The sequence below is a fragment of the Saccopteryx leptura genome, chromosome 1 (assembly GCF_036850995.1).
Source record: "Saccopteryx leptura isolate mSacLep1 chromosome 1, mSacLep1_pri_phased_curated, whole genome shotgun sequence".
Lineage (NCBI taxonomy): Eukaryota > Metazoa > Chordata > Mammalia > Chiroptera > Emballonuridae > Saccopteryx > Saccopteryx leptura.
This window is the reverse complement of record NC_089503.1, coordinates 377,167,594-377,183,257: the sequence shown is the minus strand read 5'-3', so window position 1 is coordinate 377,183,257 and position 15,664 is coordinate 377,167,594. Positions and strand designations below refer to the sequence as shown.

Here is a 15,664-nt window from a genome sequence, read left to right as displayed (position 1 = left end):
GAGCCGGGCCGCACAGTGGCGCGCACGCCGCTTCCGCTTCCGCCAGGGGAGGTGCTGCGAGGCCCGTGGGTGGGGCCTCGGTGCAGCGCCCCTGCTCTGAGCGGGTGAGTTGCGCCTTGGCTGGGGAGTATGGTGTCTTGACGGCATTAACACAATTATTGTGGTTGCAGTCTTTACCCACGCATCCTTTGGAACTCTTTCCAAGGATCTGCCTTCCACACCTGCCAGGGGAGTGGCGTCCTCTCAACTACCTTGCCCCATAACATTTACTTGTTTGTTGAATGATAATGAACAGTCAGCGTGCCTGGGACCCCCGCTCCCGGGAATGGAAGCTGCGGGTGGAGAGTTTAGGAAGGATTTCTTTCCTCTGGAAATCCTACCGTTCCCACTGTGGAAATGTAGGCACTGAGGTTTGGGGGTTGTGGGAAGGTTGCAGGAGGGAGTGGCAGGATTATAAAACTGTCTCAGACATGCTTATGGATACGTAGTGCCTGCTGGCTGATTTACTGCATGTGATTCATGTAGCCCTGGAGTGCTGGGTGCTGCCACACCTGTTCCAACACATCCTACACAAAACCCACGTTCCAGTGTTTCTTGTCCTGTGCCTTCTACTCCCACCAAACTTGAAGTAAAGACAAAGCAGCTACGCTTTCTTATCCTTCCAAAACCAGTTGTTCTCCCCAAGCCAATCCCTGCAAACTGGGATTCTCTTGTTTCTACCCTGGGGGGAGGGCAGCAGAGCAGGAAGAAGAGAATGGGTCAAGGCTTCAGTCCTGGGCACCAATCCAGCAGCTTGCTCCCCACCTATGCAGTTACTTAGATTCCCTACTGTTGCCATCACCCTGCTCTGTACAAGACACGGGTACACTTCCAGTTATTAACAATATATTTATACTTAGAATCAATGGATTGCTTGGTGGCGATCCACTCTTTCTGTACCTTGCATTCTCTTCCAGCTATTGCCCAAGTTTCTCCTTTCCTTCACAGCGAGCATCTTGAGACTGTCTTCTACCTTGTACATTATGCATTCCTAAACTCTGAGAATTGAATATTAGATTTACATGTTAGGAGGTATTTCCATCCCTAAAGTGATAAGAAGATATTTTTAAAATTAATTTTTACCTGGCCGGTTGGCTCAGCAGTAGAGCGTCGGCCTGGCGTGCGGGGGACCCGGGTTCGATTCCCGGCCAGGGCACATAGGAGAAGCGCCCATTTGCTTCTCCACCCCCCCCCCTTCCTCTCTGTCTCTTCCCCTCCTGCAGCCAAGGCTCCATTGGAGCAAAGATGGCCCGGGCGCTGGGGATGGCTCCTTGGCCTCTGCCCCAGGCGCTAGAGTGGCTCTGGTCGCGGCAGAGCTACGCCCCGGAGGGGCAGAGCATCGCCCCCTGGTGGGCAGAGCGTGGCCCCTGGTGGGCGTGCCGGGTGGATCCCGGTCGGGCGCATACGGGAGTGTGTCTGACTGTCTCTCCCCGTTTCCAGCTTCAGAAAAATACAAAAAAAAAAAAAAAAAAAAAAAAGTAGTATGGTTGCTTCAGTTTAGTGGTTCATTGCTTGCTTCTTGTTGTTATATGTGCCTTGACTGGGCAAGCCCAGTGCTTCTAACCAGCAACCTCAGCGTTCCACATTGACTTCTATCCGCTGCACCACCACAGGTCAGGCAACCAAAGGTTGTCGGTGTGATCCCCGGTCAGGGCACACACAATAATCAAACAATGAATGCATAAATAAATAAAACAACAAATTGATGTCTCTCTCTCTTTCTTCCTTCCACTCTCTCTAAAAATTAATTTTTTTATTTTTTATTTTTTTGCATTTTTCTGAAGCTGGAAACGGGGAGAGACAGTCAGACAGACTCCCGCATGCGCCCGACCGGGATCCACCCGGCATGCCCACCAGGGGCCACGCTCTGCCCACCAGGGGGCGATGCTCTGCCCCTCCGGGGCGTCGCTCTGCCGCGACCAGAGCCACTCTAGCGCCTGGGGCAGAGGCCAAGGAGCCATCCCCAGCGCCCGGGCCATCTTTGCTCCAATGGAGCCTTGGCTGCAGGAGGGGAAGAGACAGAGAGGAAGGAGGGGGGGGGGGTGGAGAAGCAAATGGGCGCTTCTCCTATGTGCCCTGGCCGGGAATCGAACCCGGGTCCCCCGCACGCCAGGCCGGCGCTCTACTGCTGAGCCAACAGGCCAGGGCCGCAACTATACTTTTTGTTACCCCCTCCTCCTCTTTCTGTAAAATCAATAAATTAAATCTTTACAAAACAAAAACAAAACCCACAACCTTGACATGTTGGGACAATGCTCTAACGAATTGAGCTAAAGTAAAGACAAAACTGGGCCAAGAACATATTTTTTAAATGTCTGATTATAGTTCCTGGAGGTACCTCTAATCCTAAACCTGAAATTGCCTGGGTCTAGATCTTTACAACAGCATGCCAGAATATTCTAGGTAGCTGACCTGACCCATGGTAGTGCAGTGGATTGAGCATCCGCTGGGGACACTGAGGGCCCCAGTTGCAAACCTGGAACTCATGGACTAGAGCGCGGGCTCACAGGCTTGAGCATGGACTTTCTAGCTTGAGTGCGAGGTTGCCTGCATGAGTGTGAGATCATCAACATGATCCCAAGGTCTCTGGCTAGAGCCCAAAGGTCACATTGGCTAGAATCCCAAGGTCGCTGGCTTGAGCAAGGGATCTCTGGCTCGGCTTGAGCCCCCTGGTCAAGGCATTCATGAGGAGCAATCAATAAACAACTAAAAAGTGAAGCAACTACAAGTTGAATTACTATTTGGTAGTTCTAAACTATTATGTGCCTCTGTCCTCTGCCTCCCAGAGGGACCAAAGACTTGGGGGATGGTGGGATAGCAGGCAAGCTCTAGGCCTTAGGACTATGATGCTCCTTGAAGCCTTAGGAATGGGTAAATATATCTGGTATCCTGTCTCAGTTGGCATACATACAGACACAAATATCTGTCTACAAATAAATGTCCTTTCCTTCCAAGATTTTCCTCCAGCAACTAATGGCTGGCACGCAGTCCACTGTGCATTACCTTGAAATCGCCATTAGTCATTGGGAGCCAAATACTTCTTCTGAAAGATAGCAGAAGCCTACATTTATTGCTTTTACTTCTATACTTCTTGGGGCTCTTCAACCCACTATAAGCTTCCTTACACTCCTCTGAAACTTTCCTGCAAAGATCACTCATAACTTCTCAACTACAGAATCAAGGTGATGCTGTTTGATCTTTATCTTACCCAATCGTTTCTGGAATCTGGCACAATTGACACATTATTTTACTTCCTTTGCTATTATGACACTAGTTTTCCTTCTACCTCTCAGATAGCTTCCTGAAGTCATTCTCAACCCCTCTTTTTCCCTCACCATCCTCCCCACAATCCAAGGAATCACCAAATCCTATTGACTGTAGAATTACCAATTCCATTCTTTCTTCTTCATGCCATGGTCTTATAACATTGCTTTCCTGGGCAAGGACCACAGGCTTATTCTTGAGCCTTCTCCAGTTTCATATAGTCAATCTGCTACTGGAGTCAACTTTCTGAAACAGTCTTCCAGCCACCTCTAAGTTTGTGTAATTTATTACACTGTATCTTAATTATCTATTTATACATGTCTGTGAACTTCATCAGATTGGAACTCCCGAGGGCAGTAACTGATCTTATCCAACGGCTTGGGCAGGGTCGGGAGTAAGGGATGTATTTCCCAAGACACTAAACAATGAAGTAGCTTTTCCACTGCGTTCCCAAGTGTGCAAATCTAGCTGGTTCCTCAATCTCAGGGCACTTGCAGTAGTAACAGAAACCCTCTTCCCAAAGTTGCAACAAACCTGGGATTTTCATCTCACCCATGCTCTGGGCTGCTAGGCTTCCCCTTTGGCTCTCTGCAAGTCCCGTCTAGACAACGGATGCCCTCGAGTACTTAGAAGATCTCTCCACCAATTTTGTGTATGCAATTAGTGCTACGTTACCTCGATAAAAAAAAAAGGCACTCTTCATTTTAGGGCTTCTTTCCTTCAATCCGGACTGGGCGGGGTATTAGAGTGGGGAATGAGTGAAAGAGCCACTTTAGAAGGGAACCGGCTGCAAAGAAAGCCGAGGCCGACGTACCGCAGACACCAGAGTGCGGCACTTGGTGCTAGGCTTGGGCTTCTCCTTGCCCCCGCCTCCTTCACTAAGCTCGACCCACTTTAGGGCGGAACTTCCCACTTGAGCCAATTCTGGGAGCCGAACCCTGGCGGTTTGTACTCTTCCTTTCCAATGAGAAAAAAAGGAAGCAGCTTGGCTCCCTTGACCAATCCGAAGAGGCGGCGCCTGGTTGTCAGGCAGGTTTGTAAGAGTTCGGGCCAATTGGAGGCGCAGACGCCGATCGACCCGGGCGCAGCGCGCAGGCGGTGGCGAAGAGACGCCGAACGGGCCGAGTGCGGCCGAGCAAAGCCGGAGCCGGAGCGGGGCCGCAGGAGCCGGGCCGGGTCCGAACGGGCCGAGATGCCCTATAAACTGAAGAAGGAGAAGGTAAGCGTGGCCCTTTTCTTTGCGCCTTCGTCTTGGGGTCTGCGCGGAGCTCTGGGAGGGGCCCGAGGCAGGCCCGGGACAGCCCCAGACTGACCCTCCCGTCCGGCCCCCGCAGGACTCCCTGGGCCAGCCCTCGCCCCCGCTGATGGTTGCACCCTCAGCCCGTGCCGCAGCTAAGAAAGCACCCTCACCTTGCACCGGATAGAGTCCTCCCACTTCCACCTCCCGGTCTACCCCGGCTCAGGGTAACACCCTCCCTCCAGATCTGCCCCTCTCCCAGGTCACTCCCCTGCTTTCTCTCCCCCCACCACGTATTCCCCCAGCCCCTTCTCGTTTGCCCGTTTGGGACAGCCCGTCATCTGAGGTAGTCCCTCCAGAACTACCTCCTCTCCCAGCCCCTTCCCTCCTCTTCTGACCCGCTTGGGCCTGGGCTGGCTTTCTCTACCGTCCCCTACAGCCCCTTCAGTTCTGCCAAGCTTCCTGACCTAGAACAGCTCTGCTTTCTCTTCTCCAGCAAATGTGGCCTAGGCCCCTCCCTCTACTTCTTTCTTCACACACAAACTTGTGAGCCTGAACTGAGCCTTTCCTTCTGTCCATGGAACCTCAGAACGTCTGTGCTGGACAGGACCTCTGAGTGCATTCAATGCAACCGGGAGTGGTACAGATGAGGAGACTGAGGCCTGGACAGGGGAAGGGACCGGGCCAAGGTCACATAGCCTGCTGGAGGTCCAACTGCAGTTATCAAGGCTCCTGACTTAAAGGCGCCTTCTGTACCAAAGTCCCCGCTAACAGGCATCAATCAAATCCCAGGTTCATTCTAAACCAGTCATCTTTCCTAATCTGAGTAGACTCCTTCCCTTAATCCTAGGATAACCTTTGCATTTTTCCCTTTTTGCACCAAGTGCTGGACTTCAGTCTTTCCTGGGCCATACTGTCTGCAAATCCGGAATCTGCCCTCCCTATCAGATTAGTTTTCCTTCTTACTCCACGGGCTAGCCACCCCTGAACACCCTCGCCCTCGTCTTGGTGTCCTGATACAGGCTGTTACTTGATATTGCCTTCTTTCACCTTGTCTACCTCTATTACCGCCTTCCTCTGTTCTTCATCCCTGTCTTTTTCTATCTCTGATTTCCTGAGGTCTGACTCAGAGGTGTGGTTCCTTTGAGGTACAGACTTACACAGAGGATGTTAGAATACCAGTTCCAGCCTCCGCCAGTTTCTCCCCTCCTATGCTGGCCCCTCGTGGTGGGGGACAGCGCTGGCCTGGTGTCCTGCACCAACATAAAGCAGCCCACTTTATGACCCCAGAGATGTCATGCCTTCATTTGCCCTCTGGCTGGGTTGCTGGGCGGCCATCTCTGACTTTATCTCTTAAACTCTTTATCCTGGTGCTGTTGGAGATCTACCATAGTTGTCCCCATAACCTCTCGGGACCTGATGTTCTGAATATAGGGTTGGTGATTGGGTCCTAGGTACTGTACATCCTGCAGTGCTGAGCTGGTCAGGGCCTTCTCCTTGGGGAGTGGGCATGCTGTCATGGTTTGGGCAGTTTAGCATGAGATGATACACTCACAAGTCAGTCATACCAGGGGCTAACAGGCTCCTTCAAAGAGTGTGGAGGGGCATGGATTGCAAGGAAAGCCGGTGAGGTCTCTACCAATCTGTAGTTTTTAGTCTGATGAAACAGATACTGTCCCATCCACAGAAAGCCTTTCTCTAGTAGATGACTAAAAGGAAGAACTTTTAGTTAGACTTGCTAAGACCATGGGTATAAGTATTTGGTTGGAAGAGAGTATTGAAAGGGGCAAGGTACATGGGGCCAGGCACCTCTGATCCCCTTCAAGGTTTAATATTCTGTTTTTGATTTCCAGTTGCATTTGGCCTCTTTCTTTTTTTTAATTTATTTACTTTAGAGAGAGGAAGGGAGAGAGAGAGAGACAGAAATATTTATCTGTTTCTGTATGTGCCCTGACCAGGGATGGAATCGGTAACCTCTGCCTATTGGGACATTGCTCTAACCAACTGAGCTATCCAGCCAGAGCATCTCTTGGCCTCTTTTAATGGTTGGCAAGTCCTGAGGAAGAGGGAGGTGACGTGTGACTGAAGTTTGCCTGGATGGGGTAGGGACAGAGAGAAGGGGTGCATAGAGGATCTTTATTGCTCGTCTATCACTTCTCCCCTTTCTTCTTCATCTCTGTTGGCCCCAATCCTGGCCAGCCTTCAAGGCTTCTGCCCGGAACCCTTTCCTGAACCTTTAGTTGGTAGTGAGCTTTCCTTCCTCTCCCGGGTTTATAGAGCACTTGGTAGATCACTGGTGCCCCTTCTGTGTTCTTTTGAACTGGAATTATCAGCAAGTCTTTTCTTCCAATTTGAGTGATAACAGCTGAGTTCCATTTTGGTTTGACATCTCCCTTGCATACAATAGGCGCTCAGTGGACGGGTGCTTCGTCAGTCCTCCTTCCTCATGTTCTGATCTGGGACTTACATCTTTTAGGTTTCTGAGTCAGGTTCCCCTGCTCCCTCCCACTTTCTGCTTGTTCATAATGATAGTGATAACATTGACTACTGTTCAGCTTTTCACATAGCAGACACGTTGCTAAGAGAACTAGGTACCATGAAAGTTGTCACTTAGTATATGAGGAAACTGAGGTTCAGAGTGGCTGGTTAACTTGCGCATGATTATGTAAATGCTAAGAGCTGGCTGGGCTCAGAACTCAGGGCTGGCTTCACCGTGCTGTGTAGCCCTGGACTGCTGGGTTGGGCCGAAGTGTGTGCACTTCACCCGCTCTCCAGAGGCCCTCTCCAGAGGCCCGGGAGCGGGAGTGGTAGGTAGGTAGGCCTGGCTTCCCACGCCCACACACACCCAGGCAGCTGGGATCTGTCTTAGGCACATGCCCTGAGTGATATCAGTGAGTGCTTTAGGGTAGGTGGAGGGCCACACAAAAGAACCAGGAGCTTATTATCAAGCAGAGCGAGGAGACATGTATGAAGAGGGGTCAGCTTTGTCCAAAGGGCCCACATCTGGGGTCTGTACAGACAACGACCTCAGTCTTGTGTCCTGCTCGCACCCCTTCCTCTTTTTTCTCCCCACCTCATGATCTGAGCCATGAGCCACTCCCTGGACCTTTGATGAGAGGGTCAGTGTGCCCAGCCTGGGCAGTGGGCAGTGGGACAGTGCTCAGCCCAAAGAAGGAGCTCCTGCCCGCCTCCTGACTGCTTGGAGCTGCTCCATACCTGGGAACGGCTTTCTCCCTCCCCGCCCCCGTGAAGTGTACCCCTCCTCTCGCCCACACAGAGCATTCTTCTCCCTGAAATCCTTTTGCCCCCATAGTCACAATCACTTGATTTAACACTTCGCACTGAAGGAGCTTGGATGTCATTAGAGTCGCAGAATCTCAGAGGTGGAAGCGATTTCCAAGGTTCTCCAATCCAGTCTTCATTTAAGGCTTGGGTCCCTTCTGCAACATGCCTTGGAGGGGCATGAGTGCACCCGTGATTGAATGCTCTTGGGCTTGGGGAGCTCGCAGCCTCCCGAGGCCTCCGGTTTGTGTGCAGCTGTTCCGGGAGGAAAATTCTTTCTTGTTTGGAGCTTCATCCTGTCTTCCTGATGCTTCAGCCCCTGGCTCTTGAGCCTCTGAATCCACATAGAACAAGTTGCATCTTTTGTCCACGGGGCAGCCCTTTAGTTATTTGTAAAGATCCCTCTTGCTCCCCCTCCTGCCAGGACTCCTCCCTTCCATTGTTACCTCTCCCAGTTCCTGCAGCTGTTGCTCTCAGGACAAGCTTTTGAATCCAGTCCCAGTATGAGTTGTATTTCCCCCGAAGAAAACCTAGAATTTGACTTTGTCCCTCCCCAAAGCTGTTGCTCTTTGGAGCGACCCATCAGTGCCAAGGACGGGGGCTTCCAGGTCCCCCAGTGCCAAGCACTCCACATCGGTCTGTTAATGGGATGGAAGGTCAAGCGAGCTCCCAGGGCATCCATGGCCCACAGAAGATTTGTTTGGAGCCTGCAGTCAGACCTCAGTCCCTGTCTTTTTCACATTTCCCCCCATCTTGTCCCTGTGCAGTTGCTTTTTCTGGCCTGAAGCTTAGGAAGAGATGCTGGGCAGACCACGGCTCTGAGCCAGTGGCCAGGTTCCCGAGGAGACTTGGGACTAGTGCTAACTCTCTCTCTCTCTCTCTTTTTTTAATGTTTATTTTATTGATTTTAGAGAGAGAAGAAGGGAGAAAAGCAGACAGGAACATCCATTTGTTCCTATATGTGCCCGGACCGGGGATCGAACCTACAACCTCTGTGCTTTGGGATGGTGCTCTAACTAACTGAGCTATCCGTCCAGGGCCAGGGCTCACTCTTTTTTTTTTTTTTTATAAATAAATTTTTATTTTAATGGGGTGACATCAACAAATCAGGGTACATATATTCAAAGAAAACCTTTCCAGGTTATCTTGTCGTTTAGTTCTGTTGCATACCCATCACCCAAAGAGAGATCATCCTCCGTCACCCTCTATCCAGTTTTCTTTGTACCCCTCCCCCTCTCCCTCCTTCCCTCCCCCCACCCCCCGTAACCACCACACTCCTGTCCATGTCTCTTAGTCTCGCTTTTGTGTCCCACCAATGTATGGAATCCTGCAGTTCTTGTTTTTTTTCTGATTCACTTATTTCACTCTGCATAATGTTAACAAGATTCCACCATTCTGCTGTAAGTGATCCGATGTCATCATTTCTTCTAGGGGGCTCGCTCTTTATAGAATTCAGGGCCTTACCCCCATCCCTGTCCCTGTGCTTTTCCCCTGAGGCCTTCTTGGGGCAGTCTATAGGATGTCCTGTACCTGTTAGCATTCCTGGGCCAGTAGCATCCTCTCTTCTGGGTGCTGTCAATGCTATATAAATAAATGTCCCTGGCTCTTTCCAGATGGCCTTGGGGGCAGAGTGGTGACCCCTTGCCCTCTAGCATGACAGCGTCTGGCACCGTCTGCCCACTTTGGCCAGAGCAAGTATGAGCAGCTTTTCCCGTCAGGCTTTCCCTTAAGACAGGGGTCCCCAAACTTTTTATGCAGGGGGCCAGTTCACTGTCCCTCAGACCATTGGAGGGCTGGACTATAAAAAAAAACTATGAACAAATCCCTATGCACACTGCACATATGTTATTTTAAAGTAAAAAAAAAACCAAAATGGGAACAAATACAATATTTAAAATAAAGAACAAGTAAATTTAAATCATCAAACTGACCAGTATTTCAATGGGAACTATGCTCCTCTCACTGACCACCAAGGAAAGAGGTGCCCCTTCAGGAAGTGCAGCGGGGGCCGGATAAATGGCCTCAGGGGGCTGCATGTGGCCCGCGGGCCGTAGTTTGGGGACCCCTGCCTTAAGACTTTTCACCCGGGTGGTTGACAGAGGCCCTCGTAGGCCGTAGCTCCTACACCAGTGTTGAGGGTACAGAGCATTACCATGCTTAATTACTGTGTATTGGAGATGTCTTCCCAACCAGTTTCTGAACTCCTTGGAGGGACTGAATTTTGCTTTGTGTACCCCAACTCGTCCTCCGCTGGGATAGGTGTAAGGTAGGTGCTCAGTGGTGCTGAGTGACTGATTGATTTAACCGGACAGAGGATAATTACAGCAAAGACCTAAGGGGTCCAGACAAGGCCTCTCCCTTCCCCTGGGATGTACTAACCCTACTTCCCTCTTCTTCCCTCAGGAGCCCCCTAAGCTTGCCAAAGGCACGGCCAAGCCCAGCAGCTCAGGCAAGGATGGTGGCGGCGGCGAGAGCGCCGAGGAGGTAATGAACATGGACGCAGCCCGAGTTACGTTGCAGGCTCCAGCTCCAGCTGCTATTTGAGCAGAAGGGAAGGAGGCTTCATAGCCTGAGAGGGGCCTGGACAGCCCATCCAGACTGCCCTCAGGCAGGTCTTCCCTTGGGCTGGTACAGACCAGAGCAGCTCCTCCATTCCTCACACTCCCCAGAGAGCCTCGTGAAAGTCGTTCCTGTCTTCCAGCTTTGAGTATAGCGAATTCCCTCCTCCCTGGGGCAGAAAGCTGGGGGTACCCGGTCCTGGGGAGAAAGGAAGAAGTACACGGTGCTCAGTGGGGTGGCGAGTGGCTTCAGCATGGCTCTGGGTGGGGTAGGGGGCGGGGAGTGGCTGGTGTTCCCGAGTCAGGCCGAGCTGGGCCCACTGCCCTTGGTTTCGATCAAATGGGAGCTACTGAAGGATAGTCATGAGCGGAGGTCAGTGCCCTAGCAATCTAGGGCTATAAAGCAATAAATGGCAAGTGGAGAGCGCCCTGGAGGGGGCAGGCCTTAAGGAAGTCCAGAGTGTGTCCATGAGGGTTGGGAGTGTGCTCAGTGGGATGCTCAGGATGGTGAATGATCCTATGAATACGTTGAGCAAGTGCCCGTATTACCCAGGGGCCGGTGGTCCTTGATTTCTCTGCTTCCTGCCTCCTATTCTAAACTATTCAGAGGTCTGGAGGAGAACAGGAAATGGGGCAGTTCTTGTGTGTCTCTGGGAGAAGAGATTGATCGATTAACAAGTGTTTGAGGTTAACTTTGGATTTAGATTTTTCTGTGTACTTCTGGTCCTTATCCCCCTTAGAGAGATTCAAGCACTTTTCATACCTGTGGCCATTTTAGGCCTCATTTTAGTAATCGGAAGAAGCACGGTGGGTTTCCCTTGTTTCACAGACGTGAGAGTTGAGGCACACAGAAGATAAATTCCTCCGTCCTCTACACTGACCCGGTAATCTGATCAGCTCTTTAGAATAGTCCTTATCACTGGGTGTTGTAACTAGTTGTTCTCACATGTGTTTTTCCCCATGAACTGTGAGCTCCGCGGGAAGGAGCCGGCTTCCTCCCCATACCTGTGTGCTCCTGCACGGGGTCACAGCGGATCAGCACATTCTTCCGGGGAGCACTCCCTCTGGGCTCAGTCTCCCCTTTAGGAATGATGACATCTGTGGAACCCAGCATAGTTGGGAACTAGCAACTAATACCCAGATCCGCAAGAGAGACTTATAACAGCATTTAAAGGGACAGAAAGGAATAATTAGGAGCTGCTCCCACTTCTTCCCTAACTAACTCCCTACTTGTTCAGTTATTAGATTGATGTCATTTCCTGAAAGTGGCTCTCCTTGACCCCCCCCCCACTTTCCCCCAGGACAAGGTAGGGCTCCTGCTCTTTGCTTTTCTGGCCCCCAGTACAGGCCCACGACAGCCCTTAACCACGGCTGTCATGAAACAATTCCATGAGAATTCAGTGTTTACCAGTCAGCTTCTGTGCTAGTGGGTAAGCTCCATGAGGCTCTTGTTCAATGCCACCGGGCCTGGCACACCAGAGGTGCCCGCATTTGAGTGCATTGGTGAGTGGAGAGTGAATGAGCTGAAAGGACCCTTAGAGTGTAACCCTCTCCTTTCATAGGTGGGGAAATGAGGGTCTCAAACTGGTACAGGACCAGTTGCCGGGATTTCCCCACTGCCTTTCTGGACGAATCTGATAAAGGCAGTAGGTCAATATCAAGCACTCTGGGAAAGGAGTGTGGAGTTCACCTTTTGCTCTGTTTTGTGAAACGCTGCTCAGGGTTTACCTGTAAGGCAGTTGCAGGAATTCTGCTCCATGCTTTTGTAGAAATGCACCCATGTGGCCCTAGGCAGAGGGACAGTACAGAAGTTGGCGATCAGGCTGGGAGGCCCAGGTCATCAAAAGCTGTTTGGCACAATTTTTCCTTTGCCCTCCATGTAGTCCAGAATTGGGGGCACTTACAGTCAAATTTACCCTGTGTTAAGCATTTGCCAGTCTTTCCAGTTGATCCTAATAATTATAGCAGCCAACATTGTTTTTTTTTTTTTTAATTTTTTTATAGGGACAGAGGGAGAGTCAGATAGAGGGATAGACAGGGACAGACAGACAGGAATGGAGAGAGATGAGAAGCATCAATCATCAGTTTTTCATTGCGACACCATAGTTGTTCATTGATTGCTTTCTCATATGTGCCTTGACCGCGGGCCTTCAGCAGACTGAGTAACCCCCCCACCCCCCGCTCAAGCCAGTGACCTTGGGTCCAAGCTGGTGAGCTTTTTGCTCAAACCAGATGAGCCCGCGTTCAAGCTGGCAACCTCGGGGTCTCGAACCTGGGTCCTCCGCATCCCAGTCCACGCTCTAGCCACTGCGCCACTGCCTGGTCAGGCCCAACATTGATTTTATTGAACAGTGACTTGCTTATTAGTTTCCTAGGGCAGCCGTGGCAAGTCACCACAAACTGGGTGGATAAAATAACAGACGTTTATTTTTTCACAGCTCTGGAGGCCGGAAGTCAGAAATCAAGGTGTCAGTGGGCCATTTCCCTCTGAGATTCTGGGGAAGAGCCTGTGCCATGCTTCTCTCCCAGCTTCTGGTGGCTTTTCAGCAGTGCTTGATGTTCTTTACCTTGTAGATGCATCACTCTAATCTCTTCCTCCGTCTTCATGTGGCCTTCTCCCTGTGTGTGTCTGTCTCTGTCCAAATTTCCCTCTTTCTTATTTTTTAATTCTTCCATTGATTTGAGAGAGAGAGAAAAAGTATCAACTCGTTCCACTTAGTTGTTCCATTTAGTTGTGCACTCATTAGTTGCTTCTCGTATGTGTCCTGACTGGGGATCCGGGCAGGGGTGACAGTTTATTTACTGAGCTACCTGGCCAGGGCCCGAATTTTCCTCTTCTTAGGTTTTTTTTTTTTTTTTTTTTTGTATTTCTCTGAAGCTGGAAACGGGGAGAGACAGTCAGACAGACTCCCGCATGCGCCGGACCGGGATCCACCCAGCATGCCCACCAGGGGCGAGGCTCTGCCCACCAGGGGGCGACGCTCTGCCCCTCCGGGGCGTCACTCTGCTGTGACCAGAGCCACTCCAGCGCCTGGGGCAGGGGCCAAGGAGCCATCCCCAGCGCCCAGGCCATCCCTGCTCCAATGGAGCCTCGACTGCGGGAGGGGAAGAGAGAGACAGAGAGGAAGGAGGGGGGGGTGGAGAAGCAAATGGGCGCCTCTCCTATGTGCCCTGGCCGGGAATCGAACCCGGGTCCCCCACACGCCAGGCCAACGCTCTACCGCTGAGCCAATCGGCCAGGGCCTTTTCCTCTTCTTATAAGAACACCAGTACTGCCTGACCAGGTGGTGGCGCAGTGGATAGAGCATCAGACTGGGATGCAGAAGGACCCAGGTTCGAGACCCCGAGGTTGCCAGCTTGAGCGCGGGCTCATCTGGTTTGAGCAAAGCTCACCAGCTTGGACCCAAGGTCACCGGCTCGAGCAAGGGATTACTCGGTCTGCTGAAGGCCCACGGTCAAGGCACATATGAGAAAGCAATCAATGAACAACTAAGGTGTCGCAATGAAAAACTGATGATTGATGCTTCTCATCTCTCTCCGTTCCTGTCTGTCTGTTCCTATCTATCCCTCTCTCTGACTCTCTCTGTCTCTGTAAAAAAAAAAAAAAAAAAAAAGAACACCAATCCTATTGGATTTAGGACCCACCCCAATAAATACAGTAGGGCTTCTTCTTAACTTCATTACATTTGTAAAGACCCTATTTACCTTTTTTTTGTGTGACAGAGCTAGAGAGAGGGACAGATAGGTACAGACAGATAGGAAGGGAGAGAGATGAGAAGCATCAGTTCTTTGTTGCAACACTTTAGTTGTTCACTGATTGTTTTGTTTTGTTTTTGTATTTTTCTAAGCTGTAAACGGGGAGAGACAGTCAGACTCCCGAATGCGCCCAACCGGGATCCACCCGGCACGCCCACCAGGGGGCGATGCTCTACCCCTCCGGGGCGTCGCCCTGCCGCTACCAGAGCCACCCTAGCGCCTGGGGCAGAGGCCAAAGAGCCATCCCCAGCTCCCGGGCAATCTTTGCTCCAATGGAGCCTTGGCTGCGGGAGGGGAAGAGAGAGACAGAGAGGAAGGAGGGGGGGTGGAGAAGCAAATGGGCGCTTCTCCCATGTGCCCTGGCCGGGAATTGATCCCAGGTCCCCCGCACGCCAGGCCGACGCTCTACCGCTGAGCCAACCAGCCAGGGCCCACTGATTGTTTTCTCATATGTGCCTTGACAGGGGAGGGGGGGGGCTACAGCAGACTGAGTGAGCCCTTGCTCAGGCCAGCGACCTTGGGCTCAAGCTGGTGAGCCTTGCTCAAACCAAATGAGCCCATGCTCAAGCTGGCGATGTCAGGGTTTTGAACCTGGGTCCTCCATGTCCTCCATGCCCCAGTCTGACACTATTCACTGCACCACTGCCTGGTCAGGCACTTTTTTTTTTTTTTTTTTTAAGATTTTGTTTATTGATTTTACAGAGAGAGGAGGGGCAGGGAGTGAGAAGTATCAACTCATCATTGCCTCACTTTAGGTGTTGCTTACTTGTTGCTTGTCATATGTACCTTGACCAGGAAGCCCAGTGTTTTGAACCAGCAACTTCAGCATTGCAGGTTGATGCTCTATCCACTGCGCCACCACAGGCCAGGCTCAAAGAGCCTATTTCCAAATAAGGTCACATTCACAGATGTTGGGTTGATGTGAATTTGGGAGTATATTTTATTAGGCACTGTTCTGAATACTTTGCATGTATTTAATCTTATAACCTTCTCATTTGATCTTCACTTCCATGAGGTCATTCTGTTATCATTATCCCCATTTTACAGATGAAACTGAGCCTTAACAGTGTTAAATAGCTTTTACTTGGTAGTAAAACAGTAGAGGTGGAATTCAGCCTGGTCTGTGGCTTGGGAGCCAGTTCTCCTGTGTTCTTGATGACATGAGACACTGTCTCTAAGATTCTAGAAGACAGTCTCAGAATGGAAGGGCCTTGAGAGTTTAGGTCAGACTTACTCTGACCTGCCGCTGCGGGCAGGTGGCCTTCTTGGTCTGTCTTTGGAGAAAGCAGGTTAGTGCTGTGGATTTTCTATGTGCTGTGTGCTCTGTCTTGAGTTCTGGGAGTGGAGACAGAGGGAAGAAAAAATTACCCTATTCTCTTCCACTTCAGCGTGATCTCCCTGTAGCCAGAGTTGTTACCCTAAAAACATTTTTGGTCTTATTAGTCCTCTACTTAAAAACCTCTGTTGGTGCTCTGGCCAGGTTGTTCAGTTGGTTTGTGCATCGTCCCAATACACCAAGGTGGGAGTT

General features: G+C 50.9%; 1 protein-coding gene across 1 annotated transcript in view; it reads left to right on the top strand.

Moving 5' to 3' along the window:
• The first annotated feature begins 4,357 nt into the window (after nt 1–4,357).
• Nucleotides 4,358–15,664, top strand: part of PPP2R5D (protein phosphatase 2 regulatory subunit B'delta) — a 26,984-nt gene continuing 15,677 nt past the window's right edge. The window contains exons 1-2 of the mRNA XM_066359395.1: nt 4,358–4,522; nt 10,226–10,306. Of these exons, the coding sequence (XP_066215492.1) occupies nt 4,496–4,522; nt 10,226–10,306 (108 nt within the window). The 5' untranslated portion in view covers nt 4,358–4,495. The remainder of the gene's footprint in view (nt 4,523–10,225; nt 10,307–15,664) is intronic.